This window comes from Rhizopus delemar, genomic scaffold (assembly GCF_000149305.1).
Source record: "Rhizopus delemar RA 99-880 supercont3.15 genomic scaffold, whole genome shotgun sequence".
Lineage (NCBI taxonomy): Eukaryota > Fungi > Mucoromycota > Mucoromycetes > Mucorales > Rhizopodaceae > Rhizopus > Rhizopus delemar.
This window is the reverse complement of record NW_027137841.1, coordinates 789,266-804,589: the sequence shown is the minus strand read 5'-3', so window position 1 is coordinate 804,589 and position 15,324 is coordinate 789,266. Positions and strand designations below refer to the sequence as shown.

The 15,324-nt window shown below is 33.8% G+C and overlaps 5 protein-coding genes across 5 annotated transcripts; 3 read left to right on the top strand and 2 right to left on the bottom strand.

Annotated features, from left to right (window-relative positions):
- Nucleotides 1-1,480: 1,480 nt before the first annotated feature.
- RO3G_15093 (uncharacterized protein) lies at nucleotides 1,481-2,560 on the top strand (the record flags this gene model as incomplete). The annotated part of the gene is made up of 4 exons (XM_067669677.1): nucleotides 1,481-1,600; nucleotides 1,656-1,816; nucleotides 1,961-2,168; nucleotides 2,237-2,560. The coding sequence occupies 4 exons, from the start codon at nucleotides 1,481-1,483 to the stop codon at nucleotides 2,558-2,560; spliced, it is 813 nt and encodes a 270-aa protein (XP_067525778.1).
- A 4,296-nt stretch (nucleotides 2,561-6,856) lies between these two features.
- On the top strand, nucleotides 6,857-8,442 carry RO3G_15092 (uncharacterized protein; the record flags this gene model as incomplete). Its single annotated transcript, XM_067669676.1, has 7 exons — nucleotides 6,857-6,967; nucleotides 7,029-7,050; nucleotides 7,103-7,173; nucleotides 7,226-7,360; nucleotides 7,423-7,510; nucleotides 7,581-7,655; nucleotides 7,766-8,442. The coding sequence occupies 7 exons, from the start codon at nucleotides 6,857-6,859 to the stop codon at nucleotides 8,440-8,442; spliced, it is 1,179 nt and encodes a 392-aa protein (XP_067525777.1).
- Nucleotides 8,443-8,805: 363 nt separating this feature from the next.
- RO3G_15091 (uncharacterized protein) lies at nucleotides 8,806-9,646 on the bottom strand (the record flags this gene model as incomplete). The annotated part of the gene is made up of 7 exons (XM_067669675.1): nucleotides 8,806-8,949; nucleotides 9,002-9,086; nucleotides 9,147-9,177; nucleotides 9,233-9,308; nucleotides 9,363-9,445; nucleotides 9,508-9,520; nucleotides 9,578-9,646. The coding sequence occupies 7 exons, from the start codon at nucleotides 9,644-9,646 to the stop codon at nucleotides 8,806-8,808; spliced, it is 501 nt and encodes a 166-aa protein (XP_067525776.1).
- A 1,477-nt stretch (nucleotides 9,647-11,123) lies between these two features.
- RO3G_15090 (uncharacterized protein) lies at nucleotides 11,124-12,318 on the top strand (the record flags this gene model as incomplete). The annotated part of the gene is made up of 2 exons (XM_067669674.1): nucleotides 11,124-11,995; nucleotides 12,054-12,318. The coding sequence occupies 2 exons, from the start codon at nucleotides 11,124-11,126 to the stop codon at nucleotides 12,316-12,318; spliced, it is 1,137 nt and encodes a 378-aa protein (XP_067525775.1).
- A 722-nt stretch (nucleotides 12,319-13,040) lies between these two features.
- RO3G_15089 (uncharacterized protein) lies at nucleotides 13,041-14,342 on the bottom strand (the record flags this gene model as incomplete). The annotated part of the gene is made up of 4 exons (XM_067669673.1): nucleotides 13,041-13,082; nucleotides 13,146-13,229; nucleotides 13,300-14,258; nucleotides 14,300-14,342. The coding sequence occupies 4 exons, from the start codon at nucleotides 14,340-14,342 to the stop codon at nucleotides 13,041-13,043; spliced, it is 1,128 nt and encodes a 375-aa protein (XP_067525774.1).
- Between the last annotated feature and the right edge of the window lie 982 nt (nucleotides 14,343-15,324).

Below are 15,324 nucleotides of genomic sequence, written 5' to 3'. Positions count from 1 at the left end.
GAGCCACCTCCAGGGATTACATGTTATCCAAAAGAAGACAACATTACCGAACTAGAAGCATGTAAATACCTTTAATTGAAAATAAAGGGGATAAGAGATTTCTAAGGCTTTTCGAATAGATATAAAAGGACCACCAGATACACCTTATGAGAAAGGTCTATTCAAACTCGACATTCAAATACCACTTAAATATCCATTCGAACCACCACAGATACGCTTCAAGACGCTCATTTATCATCCTAATATTGACGACGGTGGTCGAATCTGTGCAGACATCTTGAAAACCGGTGGCTGGAAGCCTGCGTTAAACTTGTCTACTACATTAATATCTTTGTCGCAATTATTAGCTCATCCTAATCCAGATGATCCATTGGATGCTGATATTGCCAAAGAATATCATTTAGACTACCCTCAATTCAAACAAAAAGCAATACAATACACCGAAAAATATGCGACAAGGGAATACGTTGACGATCAAGAGATCAAGTCAACCGAGACAGTAGCACAACTGGTTGATAAGAAAGAAAATTACAATGATAAAAGGAACCAAACTGTGGTCCAATCACAATCGAAACTATCCTTACTGCTCACAAAAAGAAAACCATCCAAAAAACAGAGTGAAGAGATAGAAACAACTCAGAAAGATTTGAGTACAGTAGAGGACGGAGCCCAGGAAGAACAGATATATAATAATCCAATATTGGAAGTGAACCAAGAAGACAGTATAATTAAAAAATCAAGTCAAACATCAACACAAGAGACTCTGGAAAAGCAAGAGACATTACAGACACAGGAACTACACGAAACACAGGAAGGTGTCTCAACCTCACAACCAGCTTCACTGCAATCATCGCAACAGCAATATCAGAAACAACCGCCACAAAAGAAAGATAGCACTGAGGACTTAAAAGAATCAAACACAAACAAAGCAACAGAAAAGCGTGGTAAACAAAAGAGAGAAAATAAATTGAAGAAAACAAAAAAGCAAGAAGTGGCTATTGTACTTGACGATAGTGAGGAAGGCGAAGAAACATATACTGAGATAGATTCTGTGAATAACGATACGAGGATGGATAACATACTATCCGAAGATGCGGAAAAAGAGAATCGTGTGCCTTCATTCGGAAAAACACAAGAAAAAACTGAAAAGGCCGGGTCCAAGAGACCATATAGTGCATTGGAACTTGTGAAAGTCATTGAGATTTCTGACGACGAACAAGAAAATACCGAACAAGAGCTTTTTTCTGAGCCCATTTTACACTCATTAAAATTATCTAAAAAGCTTTCAAGAAGTACATTAAATTTAAGCAAAAAGAAGGCACGAAAATAATCACACGTTTCTACACCTCTTCAACAGCTTGAGTCAGCAGAAATTTACATGTACAGTCACATCGTTCTCACCCTTTTTTGCATGTGCTTTTTATATATATTTTCCCCACATTTTTCTTTTTCTCTCTTTCTTTATTTTTTTTATTCGGTCATGATTCCAACTATTCCTTTACTTGAAACCCTCGAAATTACATTAACTAGCACAGGTGTTGCTGAATTAGCATTTAACAGACCTAAACGATATAATGCATTATCCCCTTTAGCTTATAGAGTAAATAAAGAAAAAAAGTTTCTTGTATAATATCGGTTTTAAATATTTAATATAGGATTGGTTGGCTGCCATTCAATGGGCTGCTCAATGTGATGATGTGAAGGTGGTTATATTAACAGGTCGAGGGAAATACTATACATCCGGACAAGAGCTACAAGTACCTGATTTAAGTCCAGCTGGAATTGAATCTGCAAAACAAAGACGTCATGTCACAAAGTAAGAAAGAGGGGGAAAAAAAAAGAGGTGATTATTATCATTGTTATTTACATGTGAAAAAAAAACTTTATTAGAACTCTAGTAGATGAGATGATTAACTTTCCAAAATTACTAATTGCTGCCGTGAATGGTAAATTAATAAAGATTCAAGTTTTTGTTATTAATGGGAATTATTGTGGTAGGTAATGCGATCGGTTTTGGTGTAACAACATTAGCATTATGCGATATTGTCTATTCAGTGCCTGGAGCAACATTTAATACCCCTTTTATGAAATTGGCTTTTTGTGCTGAAGGATGTTCTTCCTTTTTATTTCCAAGGATTATGGGTGTTTCTAAAGCAAATGAAATGCTGGTAAGCTTTTTTGAAATGTGTTCTCTTCACAGTACATGTATTCTTATACTATTTTTTGGGAAACATAGCTGATGGGTCGTACATTTACTGCTGAAGAGCTTGTTCAGTGTGGTTTTATCAGTCGTCTATTACCTGTAGATAATTTCCATGAACAAGTGTTAAATATTGCAGAAGAATCAGCCAAATTTAGTATAGATGCCCTTAAAGTTTCCAAAAAGCTCATTCGAGATGTTGATCGTCAACAATTGCTCAAAATAAATGAGATTGAAATGGAGAAGCTGACAGAAAGAATGAAGAGTAAAGATTCTATTGATAAAATCATGAAATTTGTGGAAGATGCAAAACTAAGGAAGGTGACAAAAAGCGAACAGAATAAAGCTAGTAAAATATAAAATGGGACAATTCAATTGTATACATATTCAAAACGACACGCTTTTTCTTTTACCTTAACATCTATTATTCTTTGTGATAAATCCACAACTGGAAATTTGTTTTTATAATATAATAAAAATATTAAAAGGACAGCAAGTAGACCAGAAGGTCTATATCCCATTTTAACAAACTAAAAAGACTAAGCATTGTTGACAGGATACTTTTTTGATCAGGTGTTTATTTATAAAACCAACACTATAATAAAAATTCGCTATATTTAATTCATGTTTTTTCACCTCTTTAACCATCTCACATGCTGCTTTACAACATGGAGCAATGACAAACATTATAGCTTAACACAGTATGTAAAAGAAGCAGATGATTAATTTTGAAAGCTGCCAATAAAAATGAGTTTCATTAAAAAGTTTGAATAAAAATAAACCAACAACGACAGTACTCAACCTTTTGTATTTAAAATGACATAGAACAAATCATTATATTCTTTTTCGCTTTTAAATGAACCAAATTAGGACGACTTTATGAACTCATCTTTAGGAATTAGCAATTGAATGCTAAAACAGCTTCTTTCTTCAGAAACACTGCTAGCAACTATAAAAAGTTGAAAAAGCAAACTTCCATAATTTACTTTAGCTTGCTAATGATAGAGAGCGAGCTCAAAGAGTCTTCTTATTTTGCATACCACATAAGTATCTTGTTTAGATAAGCTCATCTCCAGAAAACAGCTTTTCATTCCTGTTTAGGGACATATGAAGCATCCATTGCCGATTGTTTCTATTTTGAAGTACCTTTTATTACTGCAAGCTTGAGAATGTGATATTTTCTAAAGCCTTGCTTTTTGTATTTGTAATTGGAATCCATTACCAAATCATAGATGTATTTTACTTCTGCAGAAACACTTTTTCCATCCAGTATTACTTCCACTTGGTACCCTCAATCATGACGATCTCGATACTAATAATGTAATTCAAAGTGCCTTGCGGGGAAACAACTGCATGAAGGACGTTCTTAATAAGTTTTTTCTTTGTTTTCTTTTATGCTAAATTTAAAATGTCTCTTGGAGTCATTTTAGTATCTTTTATATAATTCCCTTCTCTTTCAGTATGAGAGCTCAAGAATGTGTTCTTGATAAATATGCATCTTATCAAGTTGTATGGTACAAGCTATCTTCAACAAAGTTCCTATAATGGGCACAAAATATTCACTCGTAAGGTGTTTTTTAACATGTCTTTCCATACTAATAAGTCATTTTTATGTAATCTATGAACAGTGATATCAAGTATAAAATTATAATATGATATCAGTATATAATACCAATGCTGATATATATATATATAAAGAAGGCTACCAATAATTGATGATGGTATTAACTATACAATCAGCACCAGTGAAACTTGATGTTTTTCAATACAGCTGCAAGGAAATGGGCTCTGACATTATACAATAGTATAAAAACAAGTGCTAACCTGGACTTATCTTTTACATTTTACGCGTTTCAACACACTCATATCACCATCGTTCACATGTGTTTTTTGAAATTACACGGAGCCTTTTTTACCTTTAACTTTTAAGTTGGAAATAAATGATTCCTTGAGCCTTTTTAATGCTTCCTTGATAATGCCATATAATTTATTATTGATAGACGATATGTTCCCCATTGAATTCGGAGCCGGTCTGCAGAATTCTTTAATAACTAAACATGGCAGACAAAGGAACAACAAGCAACTATAAGATGACCTTTTAGAAGCCTGCCCCGGTTTTATGGTAATACTAAATCTATCTTTAGTGATTCTTTTCTAAGATAGTTTCATTGGTATCATTTTAGTATGTTGAATGTTTACTAAATACTCATTATCAAACCTGGGTAATGACAAATAGAAATGCTATAGGGGGTGTCATTGAATCGAGGTTTCTAAAAGCAAAATGCAAAATGTCAATGTTGATAGACCAAAAGGACACTTTAAGGCTGATCTGCATTTGATTTTCGGCCTAAATGGTAAATTGTAATATGGCATAATCATAGAGTTCATTAGACAATAATATTAAATAAAGAAATTCACCAAACATAAAAAAAAGGCAGTAATAGAAGGCAGAGATATGTATAACAGGTCGATGAATTATTCACGTAGCGGGCCCAAATTTATTTTACTATGTAAGCTTGTCAAGAGTAAACATTAAAATGAATACAGTGCAATCCAGACCTATTTGGAGGATCTAGGAATGATCACCAAAGTGACTCAAAATAATTTCAAAGAATAAACTGTGTGTTAAAAGAAATATTTCCTAAGACAATGAAACAACCAGAGAGTATAACTCTAGAAAGTATCACATTCTCAAGCTTGCAGTAATAAAAGGTACTTCAAAATAGAAACAATCGGCAATGGATGCTTCATATGTCCCTAAACAGGAATGAAAAGCTGTTTTCTGGAGATGAGCTTATCTAAACAAGATACTTATGTGGTATGCAAAATAAGAAGACTCTTTGAGCTCGCTCTCTATCGTTAGCAAGCTAAAATAAATTCGGAAATTTGCTTCCTAATTTCCTTGCTCTCAAGTTAAAGCTTGAGATTAACATTTTGCTAAAACTCATATTTATCAATGGTTTTTGTCATACACAAGAAATATTTGTGAGGAATGGGCACAAACATAAAGACATCAATTACAAGAATAATGTAGGATATTGTGCCTAAGCAACTTATCATTGTTTCTGTGCACATCACATCCTTATTATTGTGTGAGAAAATGGGTTCCTCAAACGCCAAGCGTTCCCATAAGAATTTAAACGAAGAGTAATACAAAGTAAGGAATTAAAATTGAACCGATTTAAGATGTAAACTAATATAAAGGCTTTTGCATAGAATAATTAATGATGTGGTTTACAGTAAGATGGTTTTTTTTTAAAAAAAATGAAATGTACAAGAGATTTCTGTACAAATGCTTCATTAACATAAACGTCGATGTGGGATATTGAATTAAGCAAGAACAGCTTTATAGACTTCAAAGGATAGCCCGTTTTCTTAACTGTAATAAAACATAGCTTTTAAATGCCTTTTTAGTTTTTGCGTAGGAATCATCGAGCCTTTTTAATACTTTGTTATGAAGGATAGAAGCACGTCAAACAACAGTTCAAAACGATATATATCAGATTTTGTTCATGTGGAAGTAAAATAATGTAGTTCTAAACTTATTTTCCCATGACAAGCTGTATTTTCTATTCATTAATTGAGTCATATCGTTATCTTTTTGAAAGAAAGGTTTCCACCTAAACAATACATCATTATTTTCTAGCTAACAGCAACTACTCTAAAGTAAAGCTATATGCATTGGATATTTTTAAATTTTTTAAATGTTGTATATCTTAATCGACCTTGGTACCCTTAGGTCATCTGTCTTGGTTTTGATTAGATTCATGTTCCAATTGTTCTAAATTACGTTAAAAAAATCATCCCTGTTCGTAATGGAAATCGTTCTAATCTATTTTATAAAAGTCTAAATCAGGATGTTCTTTTTATTGTATGTATAAATGATTGACCCTGTTTTTGTGGTTACATCTATGATGCCATAGTCTTGGTATTAATACATAAGAGAAATGCATTCTTCTACTATTGCTACACAATGTTTTAAAAAAAAGAAAAAATAGCCCTTTTCATTATTGTTCTTTTCTTAAGGAGCGTAATCTTAAAGGGCTTGAAACAGCGCAGATAACTTCATGATCCACAATGATCAAACAAAAAGCGCAATTCTAAAGGGCTGAGCCCTGTTTTTTTACTACTTTCTAGCCATATCGAAAAAGATCTGGAGAAAGAGAGGGGCTGAAAAATCACTATTCACTTTTTTTAGAGACAAATTTAAATATAGTTGGGCTGAAATACTGAGTGAATTAAAATAGATCGCCCATCATTTGATTCTTTTCATCTTTGTACTGATATTTAGAATATAGCATATAAAAGCTTGAAAGTTGTTTTTACTATGACAACACAGTACTTCAGAATATCACTAGAATTTATTCAGGGGAAATCTAAATAATATTATCGTTTTTTCACCCAATAAAACCCTACTATAACCAAGCCTTATCCATGTTTCAACTGAAAGGGTGACAGTAAAGAAGAAAAATGTGTACTAAAAAAAGTCGTTGGTTTTGCTTTTTGCTATTTATAAAAAAAACTTGCTATTTAATAAATAGTTCTTTCTGGCCCCATAGAATTGTTACACACACAGTTTTCTATAAAAATGCTGACAATATAAAAACTTTTCTTTCTTTTCTTTTTTACATTTCTTTTTCTTTTTTTTTATACAAGATGCGTTTGACAGCTATATTATCTTTAACTTTATTATCAAGCGCCTATGCAGCAAAACTCTCAAAAAGAGATGATTTGAGAAGAGAAGCCATCACAATGAAGGATGGCTTGGTATGTGTTTATCTTCTTATTGCATTTATATCAATAACACGTTTCCCCCTCTTTTTCATAGGCCTATGGAAATATAAAAGTTGGTAAGTGGTTCGGATGAAATTCCGATCTTTATATTAAACCCACTTTTTTAAGGTACACCACAGCAATCTTTTTCAGTGTTATTTGACACCAGCCAATCTATAACTTGGGTTCCTTCTACTGATGTAACACATCAACAAAAAAAAACATTTTTTGATAATTAACTTATATTCATAGTGTCACTCATCGATCTGTCGTCAACATTCTGATACTTTATATAATGCCAATTCTTCAACTACTGCCGTTAACCTTCACCAAAAAGAATCTATTAAATATGATGAAGGCGTTTGCGTAGATCTTAGACTCTACCAAGTAAAAAAAAGTGTCCATAATTGAAATAGTTCAAAAAAAAAAAACTGACCCCGATTTCATAGGACTCCGTTTCAGTTGCAGATTTAAGCGTGCCTAATCAATTATTCGGCGCCGCTTATAGCGTAAAAGGTCTCGGCGGAAAAGAATATTGTAAGCACCGATACCACAAATGAACAGCACTTTATTATAATGTAATCAACTCATTTTTCTCTGTATATAGTGGGCTATCTTGGTCTAGGTGGATATTCTGATGGTGGTGATGTTCAGTTACCTTCCAATAGTTCCAGCATATCAAGTAAGCTTTTTTTTTGATTTACAAAACTTTTTTAACCTGACTTTTTATTTTTTAGAACGTCAAAGTAAGTTCTAGGTTTTCTATAAATTTTTTAACTCATATTATCAAAGGTACAAGCAGTGGTGCTTTTGCCTCCAATGCCTTTCAAATGGGCTATGGCCAAAGTTCTCAACAATTTGGCATGGTTTCCTCTAGTCAAAACGGGTTCTATCAAAAGAGAAGCAATGATAATGAGCATAATGCTGAATTTATTTTGGGTGGTGTTGATCATAATGTCTACAAGGGCAGCATTGCTTATTTCAAATTACCTACCTGTGACTATGGAAACTCTCCTTATTGGAAGACTGAACTGAAGTGTGTCAAGTTGGGTGATAAGGTGGATATCAAATTATCTAGCAAGACCTTGGCCTCCTTCAGTAGTGGCTCAAACTACATGTTGGCCCCTAGCGCACAGGCTGATATCTTACACGCCGCTATTGATGGTCACTATGACGAAGATGAGGGTGTGTACAAGGTTAAGTGTTGTGATGATATAGACAGCTTCCCTACTTTGAACTTTGATTTCAAGGGACACCGTATCTCTTTACCTCCTAAGGCTTACCTTAAGAAAGATGGTGATGATGTATGCACTAGTTTGATTAATCGTAGCAGTGAAGAAAAGGACTGGTCTTTGGGTGGTTACTTCTCCCAATGGTTCTATCAAGTTTTTGATGCCAGTAATCTTCAAGTCGGTCTTGCTCTTCCAAAGGGTGCATCTGGCGTTGAGATTACAGAAATTAACAACTAAACAATATAATAATGCATACATTTTGTATTTACCATTGTATTAATTTCGGAAAGAAAAACTGCCACAAAAAAAAAAGATTTGTTAAACTGCATATATAGCTTGGAATCAATGATTGCAGATCTTTTATTAAATTATAAATAAATCAGAAAGAAAGTTTAATCTGCAATTCGGAAAGATCATTTAAAAGCAATTTGCTTTGTTCACTTCGAAAAAATCTTTTTTTTAATATTCTCAATGAATAGATTTGTTAATATTTTCTATCTAGATTCTGTTACAACTTTTACATTTTAAATCAAAAATTTGAGAGGAATATTCTCTAACAAATAATGGTATCAAAACAACTCTTTTATTTCAAGATGTGATCTAAGCGACGCAAATACTGTTATCGGCCTTTGCATTTAAAATAAGAGCAACAATTAAACCATAAAGACCAAGGACTTCTGCAAAAATCAAAATCAAAACCATCGTAACGAACAATCGACTTTCTCTAACATATCCTCGAACACACTAAGAAATAAAAATTATTCACAGCACACATACAGTCTTTGCATGTACTTACGTAGTCACCCACAATACCGATCGCATAGCCTGCTGCCAAACCACCCATTCCTACAGAAAGACCGGCAGCCAAAGAAATGAATCCACTATTAAAAAAAAGTTACTAAATATATACATATGACCCGTCTATTGTTTTAAAACTTTACGAGAATAAAGAATAGCCAGATGTTGGTGACACTATAAAGATAACTATTAGAAGAGAGAATCGGCATTTTCTTTCTGTGTATCCTACATTGACCGGCCAAAAGTACTGCTACAACTAAGCCATATACTGCGATGATACCACTCATAACAACAGGAATTAAAGACTATAGGAGAAGGGCTTTCGTATAAACTTCTTTTTTCATTGCATATCTATATACCTTCATGACTAATTCAGGTTTGAAAGAACCAATACCAGCAATACCAATACCGGCCTTAGAAGTACCATAAGCTGCTCCAATGGCTAATCAAAAAATATTTTTAATTGAATGAAGTTGCGAGTATACATGTCCAATAACGACTTACTGCTAAAAGCCATCTAACATAATGAAAACATTAGTATTTCTTGTTATTGCTGCTAATAAAAAAAGCTTACAGCACAAAAGACACCTGCAAACCCAAAGAAGGGTGCATAATTTGGGCAATAAACAGACGATTCAGACATTGTATAACGAAAAGAAAAAAAGACGTGTGTAGTTACTGAATGTTTCATGTTTGATTTCTCCGCTTTGACTTTTGCGGAGTATTAAATGCAGATGACGTAAATCACGCATTTATACTATGCTTTCATCTAAAATAAAACGATTTAATAAAATAGACACTTTAAAAGATAAAAGAGACGAACGTCAGATTTTTTTGAGACAAGTGAACAAAACAAATTAGACAATGCAAATTCCTTTTGTAGACGATTTTTTTTATCATACTGTCATTCTCCACCTTTTACCGTGGAGTGCAATGTAATTGAGCAACTGGCTGCATGCACACATATCATTGGCTTTGTAGTATTGTATCTGAAATGACAACAGTATAAGCACTTTCTTCATAAAATTTAAGAGGGACATAATTTATAATTCAATCATCAAGACATTATGTTATAAAGTACTGGACTATTTGATCATTATTCATCATATCATACAGTATAAGGTTATAGGTAGAATTGTTTCATTGATTTGGCTCCACTCTATCAGTGACAATATGTTGTCAAAAGACAATGATAGCACAAATTACAACAGTAATAAAATACGCTGTCAATTTATCTTTTTCTTTTTCTTTATGGAACCGCCTCTAAAGATCATAACAGTTAAAAGTTCAATCGCTGGTATTGGGTGGGATCCGCAATATATTCCGCTACTCAAGACGCTTGTAGCTAATGTTCATACCCTCGTGTCACATACCTTCTCCTTTTTAAAGTACATCTTTATTCATGAACTGGAAAATAACCCTGCGTTTCCCTTGGAGAATTTCATTCATGTTGATTTTTTTAAAGAAGTCTTTTTGTCACTCCTTAATAACTACAAGCCAGACAAACAGAAAGCTTCGACAAAATCAAGAATTTACAAAGGGCTAGTACTCAACTATCGACACCAGTACTTTCCGTGCTGTTCGTACGAGCCAGTTAATATGAAGTATGCTAATCAGATAGCCTCTTATGAGGTGATAAAGATCGTCACTGCTTATTTGAATGGGGTCAAGGTTCAATTCGGAAACAAAGTTCGAATGTTTCTTAACTTGCTCTTAAAGAAGAACGAAAGAATCAAAGCGCTGAAAAGCGAGATGAAGAAAAACGGAGGAACAGAGAAAGAGGTTGCGGCAACTATAAAGACAATAACGGAGCAGATAAGCAAGGTCAAGCTGGCTATATCGTCAAGAAACATTGAAGATATGCCGAAAGAGTTTTTCTCCTCAAATGATTTAGATAAAATCCGTAATCTTTTTGACTCGTATTCGACGGATTATCGATTTGTAAAAGGCTCGATCTATTACGATTGTAAAGATAACCCTCTTAAACACATAAAAGCGTACTATAGACTATCAAGCATGTGCGAAGGGCTTCAAAACAAATCATTCAATTGCTTTCCATCATCAGCCACTTGGATAAAGAAATAGTATGGGGAACCGTTCTTGATGTTAGATCAAAAGCGATGAAACCACAAGGAGAAAGAAAGTTCATGAAGTTTAGAGGTACGATATACACAGATGGCGTAGGTGTGTCGGTATTAAAGCAAAACTACGATACGAAGAAGAAAGGTGGCAGCAGTGGCGGAAAGCCAAAGTCTATTGAAGCAGACGAATTTCAGTACATTGAGAAGTTGGGAAAAGAAGATTTGTTGGCTGGTGTTGGCAAATGCGTATTAATTGAACCTGGCCGTCGAGACTTGCTTTGCTGTATGCATGAAAAGAGCACTGTTGAAAATAAAATGATTTACCGATATACAAGCAACCAAAAAGCAATCGAAACTAAATCCAGAAAATTTAGGAAGCTCAGGAACAACTTGAAGAAAGACGAAGTGATTGAAACCGAGCTTTTCCTATCGCATTTCAAATCTTCAACTGTCAACAAAGAAAAGTTTGTCGAGTATCTTCAAGAAAGAGCCAAAGTAATCCCAGTCATGAAAGCATACTATCTAAATGAAGATCGCCCTGCAGCAGAAGATCAGGGTGCCGGTGGTTTTTTACCCTTTAGAAAAATGAAGCTCTCAAGTTTTATTAATAAGCAACAAGCAGACAAACGGCTAACCAAGAAGCTTAGAGAGAGGTTTGGGAATGATGCTATCTTAATACTTGGTAACTGGTCTGCAGGAAAGGTAAAGTATCATGAACCCATTAGAGGCATTGGAATGAGAAGAATGCTAGCCAAAGAAGGCTTCCAGGTGTACCTCCTTGACGAGTTTCGGACTTTTAGTCTGTGCCCTTCTTGCCAAAACGGTGAACTTGAAACGTTTAAAAAAGTACAGAACCCTAGACCATATCAAAGAGAAAAGTATCCCGTTGTAGACCGTCATGGTCTTTTAAGGTAAGTGCTTTTTATATGCAAATAAAAAAAATAACAAGCTTTCATAATTTCTGCTCAGGTGCAAAAACCAACAATGTTTAAAGGCTGTGACGAGCACAACGGAAGCTGCTGATAAAGTCCCTCTTCGTCGTCTTTGGAATCGTGATATGGCTGCTACATTAAACTTTAGACAAATCCTTTTTAGCCTGCGTGCAAATGGTGAAAGACCAGAACGTTTCTGCAGATCGAAAAAATCTCTCTCCACCGGCTCTAAAAGAAAGAATATATCATCGTCATCAGCTAGCACTAGTCCACCGACGAAAATACCAAATAATTCTTTGTAGTTACCGCTACATTAATCCCAGATACAGTGTAAGTCTTTGAACAGTAACATAAGGGATTGCTCGTCAATATTTTTTTTGAACATGTGTCTACAAAAGGAATCTGCATCGTCTAATTTGTTTTGTTCACTTGTCTCAAAAAAATTTGGCGTTCGTCTCTTTTACTTTTTAAAGTGTCTAATTTATTTTATTAAATCGTTTTATTTTAGATTAAAACACTGTACTTAGCAAGTTGACTCGCATCCAAAGGGAACTATTGCAGTGATAGACAAAGCATTTTGATCACTTTGGAAGCTGCTGATCAATTATGGTTCTTAGTATGCTTTTTAAAGCATAATAAAAACGAATGTAATTTATGTGCTCTTTTTAACTTTTTGCCGTCACACCGTCAATCATTGTAAAGCTTACTATGAGAAAGACTTCTTAATCAGGAGCCAAAGCCTTCACTTGAATAACATCAAGCCAAACTGATGTGTACAAATACGATTTACTTATTATAGTCGAATTCTGCTAATACTACTTCATTTTTACAATGGCCACTGTTTTTCATAGGTAGGAAAAGGTTTTTTTTTTAATTTTGAATTAGCCAAACCTTTGGTTTGAACAAACCTATAAAAACCATTGGCAGTAATAGATTTATCAAAAACAGATTCAAAATTAATATTTTTTTTTGCTACTGTTATTATTATAGATATCTAAAAGCTTTATTCATGATAGTAAGTATATTAAGATTGTTTACATTCGGGTGCTTTTTCACCATTAGCAGGCTACAAACATATTTTTGTTAAAAACTTGTCGATTTATATGTTTAAGTTTTTTTTTAAACTTACAGTGTCATCATCATCATCGTCATCATCATCTTCTTCATCATCTTCATCTTCATCTTCATCTTCATCTTCATCATAATAATCATTCTATAAAGGAAAATCAATGTATTTTTAACAATATAAACTAAAATCGAATGTAGTAACTTCTTCTCCCTACATCAAAATTTTCGTCATCAAAATCGTCATACTGTAGGGCTTTGCCTGTAAAATAATCCACAGCATGAGGAATAATCTTATCCTTAAACTCTTCACCCATTTCATAATCCGCCTCAAGCTTTGCATCTAATCCTTCGGCTTCTTCTTCATCAATCTCTTCATCTTCATTAGGAATGACAGGTGGACTGAAGAAATAAAAGAATGAATCTGAAGAAACGGTATGTTTAACAACACGGGATTTGTTAGTACCCTTTTGACGCTGCTTCTTTGTTTCTACGACCACCGTCAAATCTTTGCCTTCCTTCCAATCCAATGTACAACCTTCAGCATGGTCATAAACAAAATCCCCACCATAAGCAAAGTCTTGGTAATAGTATGTCTTGGTGAGCAATTTGTTTGTAAAGAAGTCATTTTCTGAAAACTCAAACTCTAGCTTGAAACCAAGTTTATCAAGGTATGTCATTCGAATATCAACCAAGTATCTCAAAGCTTCTTCATCTCTTTCAGTGATTGTTTTTGCAATTTGCGGATGATTTTTTAACAAGACCAACCAAAATCCAGGAACACCTTTAACATCCTTGTCATCCACCTCCTCTTTCTCTTCATCTTCTCTGTCCTCTTCTTCATCTACTTTTTTGCCCAAAGCAACCTCTTCATCTGTTGGCTCATAGCTTCCTGTAACGATTTTAGCACGCTTTTCATACAAGGGCTTGTACAATTCAAGATATTTCTTTTCTAATTCTAATACTTCTTCTTGAAACTTGTTTTCAAGTTCGGCATGTTTCGACTGGAAATACTTGAGACCATTTAAACGACGTTTTACAGGTGCAGGTAATGATTCAATATAGCCTGAAGAACGACCGACGAGTGTACCCAACTTGCCTTGTAACATACTCAAAAGAGCGGGATTACCAGTGAATGCACCAGCAAGTCCGTTACTAGCTGCATCTTTACAATAGACTGGGTTTATAAAAATATCAGAAATTGAATAATAAGTATACCTTGTGAATCGAATGCTTCTGTATTTTCAGAAATGGTGTCCATTGTAGGGTTATGAGTGGAGGTTATAGGAGCAGGATTGATGGGTGTGTTTTGAGGCGTGGGCGCTGTTAAATTATTACCTCCTTTATTCTTAATGTCAACACCTAAAAGCCCTCTCCCATTAGAACATTATCCCTGTTGGGAGAACAACAACATTACCAGATTGTTGGGATGCCATAATCTATTTCAAAATAAGGAGAAAAATGTTACAAAATAATTTCTAGCTCCGAAATCCGTTTTAGTATTTATGCTAGAGATTAAAAACGCCAAGGATCACATCTTTTGCATTTCTCAAGGATCATGATTTAGTCTATTTATGACTACAACTAAATCTTCAAAACCATTATTCTCCTGTTTGATGCTTCTTTCTTAAATCTATAAGCGGAAAATGTATTCAAAGATACATTTTTTATGCTTCAAAAAATTACATTATCTCCGCAACTTCTTGTATATTTTTAGTATACCAGTTACCAGTCCTTACGTAATTCTTGAAATAAAAGAAACTTTAAAGAGCGTGGTGATGTTTGGAAAATAATCAAATCAAATAGCTTATAAATACATACTTATTTTATTTTCAAGAAAAAAGACTTTCATTTATCAAAGTAGTGTTAAAATTGGATCTTTAATTTGGAAGAAGGAAGGCAGCCTTTTAAGAAATAAAAAGAGATGAAGGAATTAAGACAACCTCATTATTGAACTGTTTGTTGCATAAGATGAATCATGTTTACATATGTGAATTTTAAAATGGGACAAAACATAATGAGCCAATAAAGCCGTAAGTGGAGTAAATAGTAAATCATTTATGTGGATTAAAAAAGCAGTCGATTCAATCAAAAACAAATTCAAAACAATTAATCATTGTACTTGTACTTGCACTAAACATTTTTATTACAAAGTTCTAGCCAGAAAGCAAAAGGGCATTTTATGTAAAGTTTCATGAATTAAGATAAATTAGAATTAATTTTTGGAAATGAGTTCATGATTT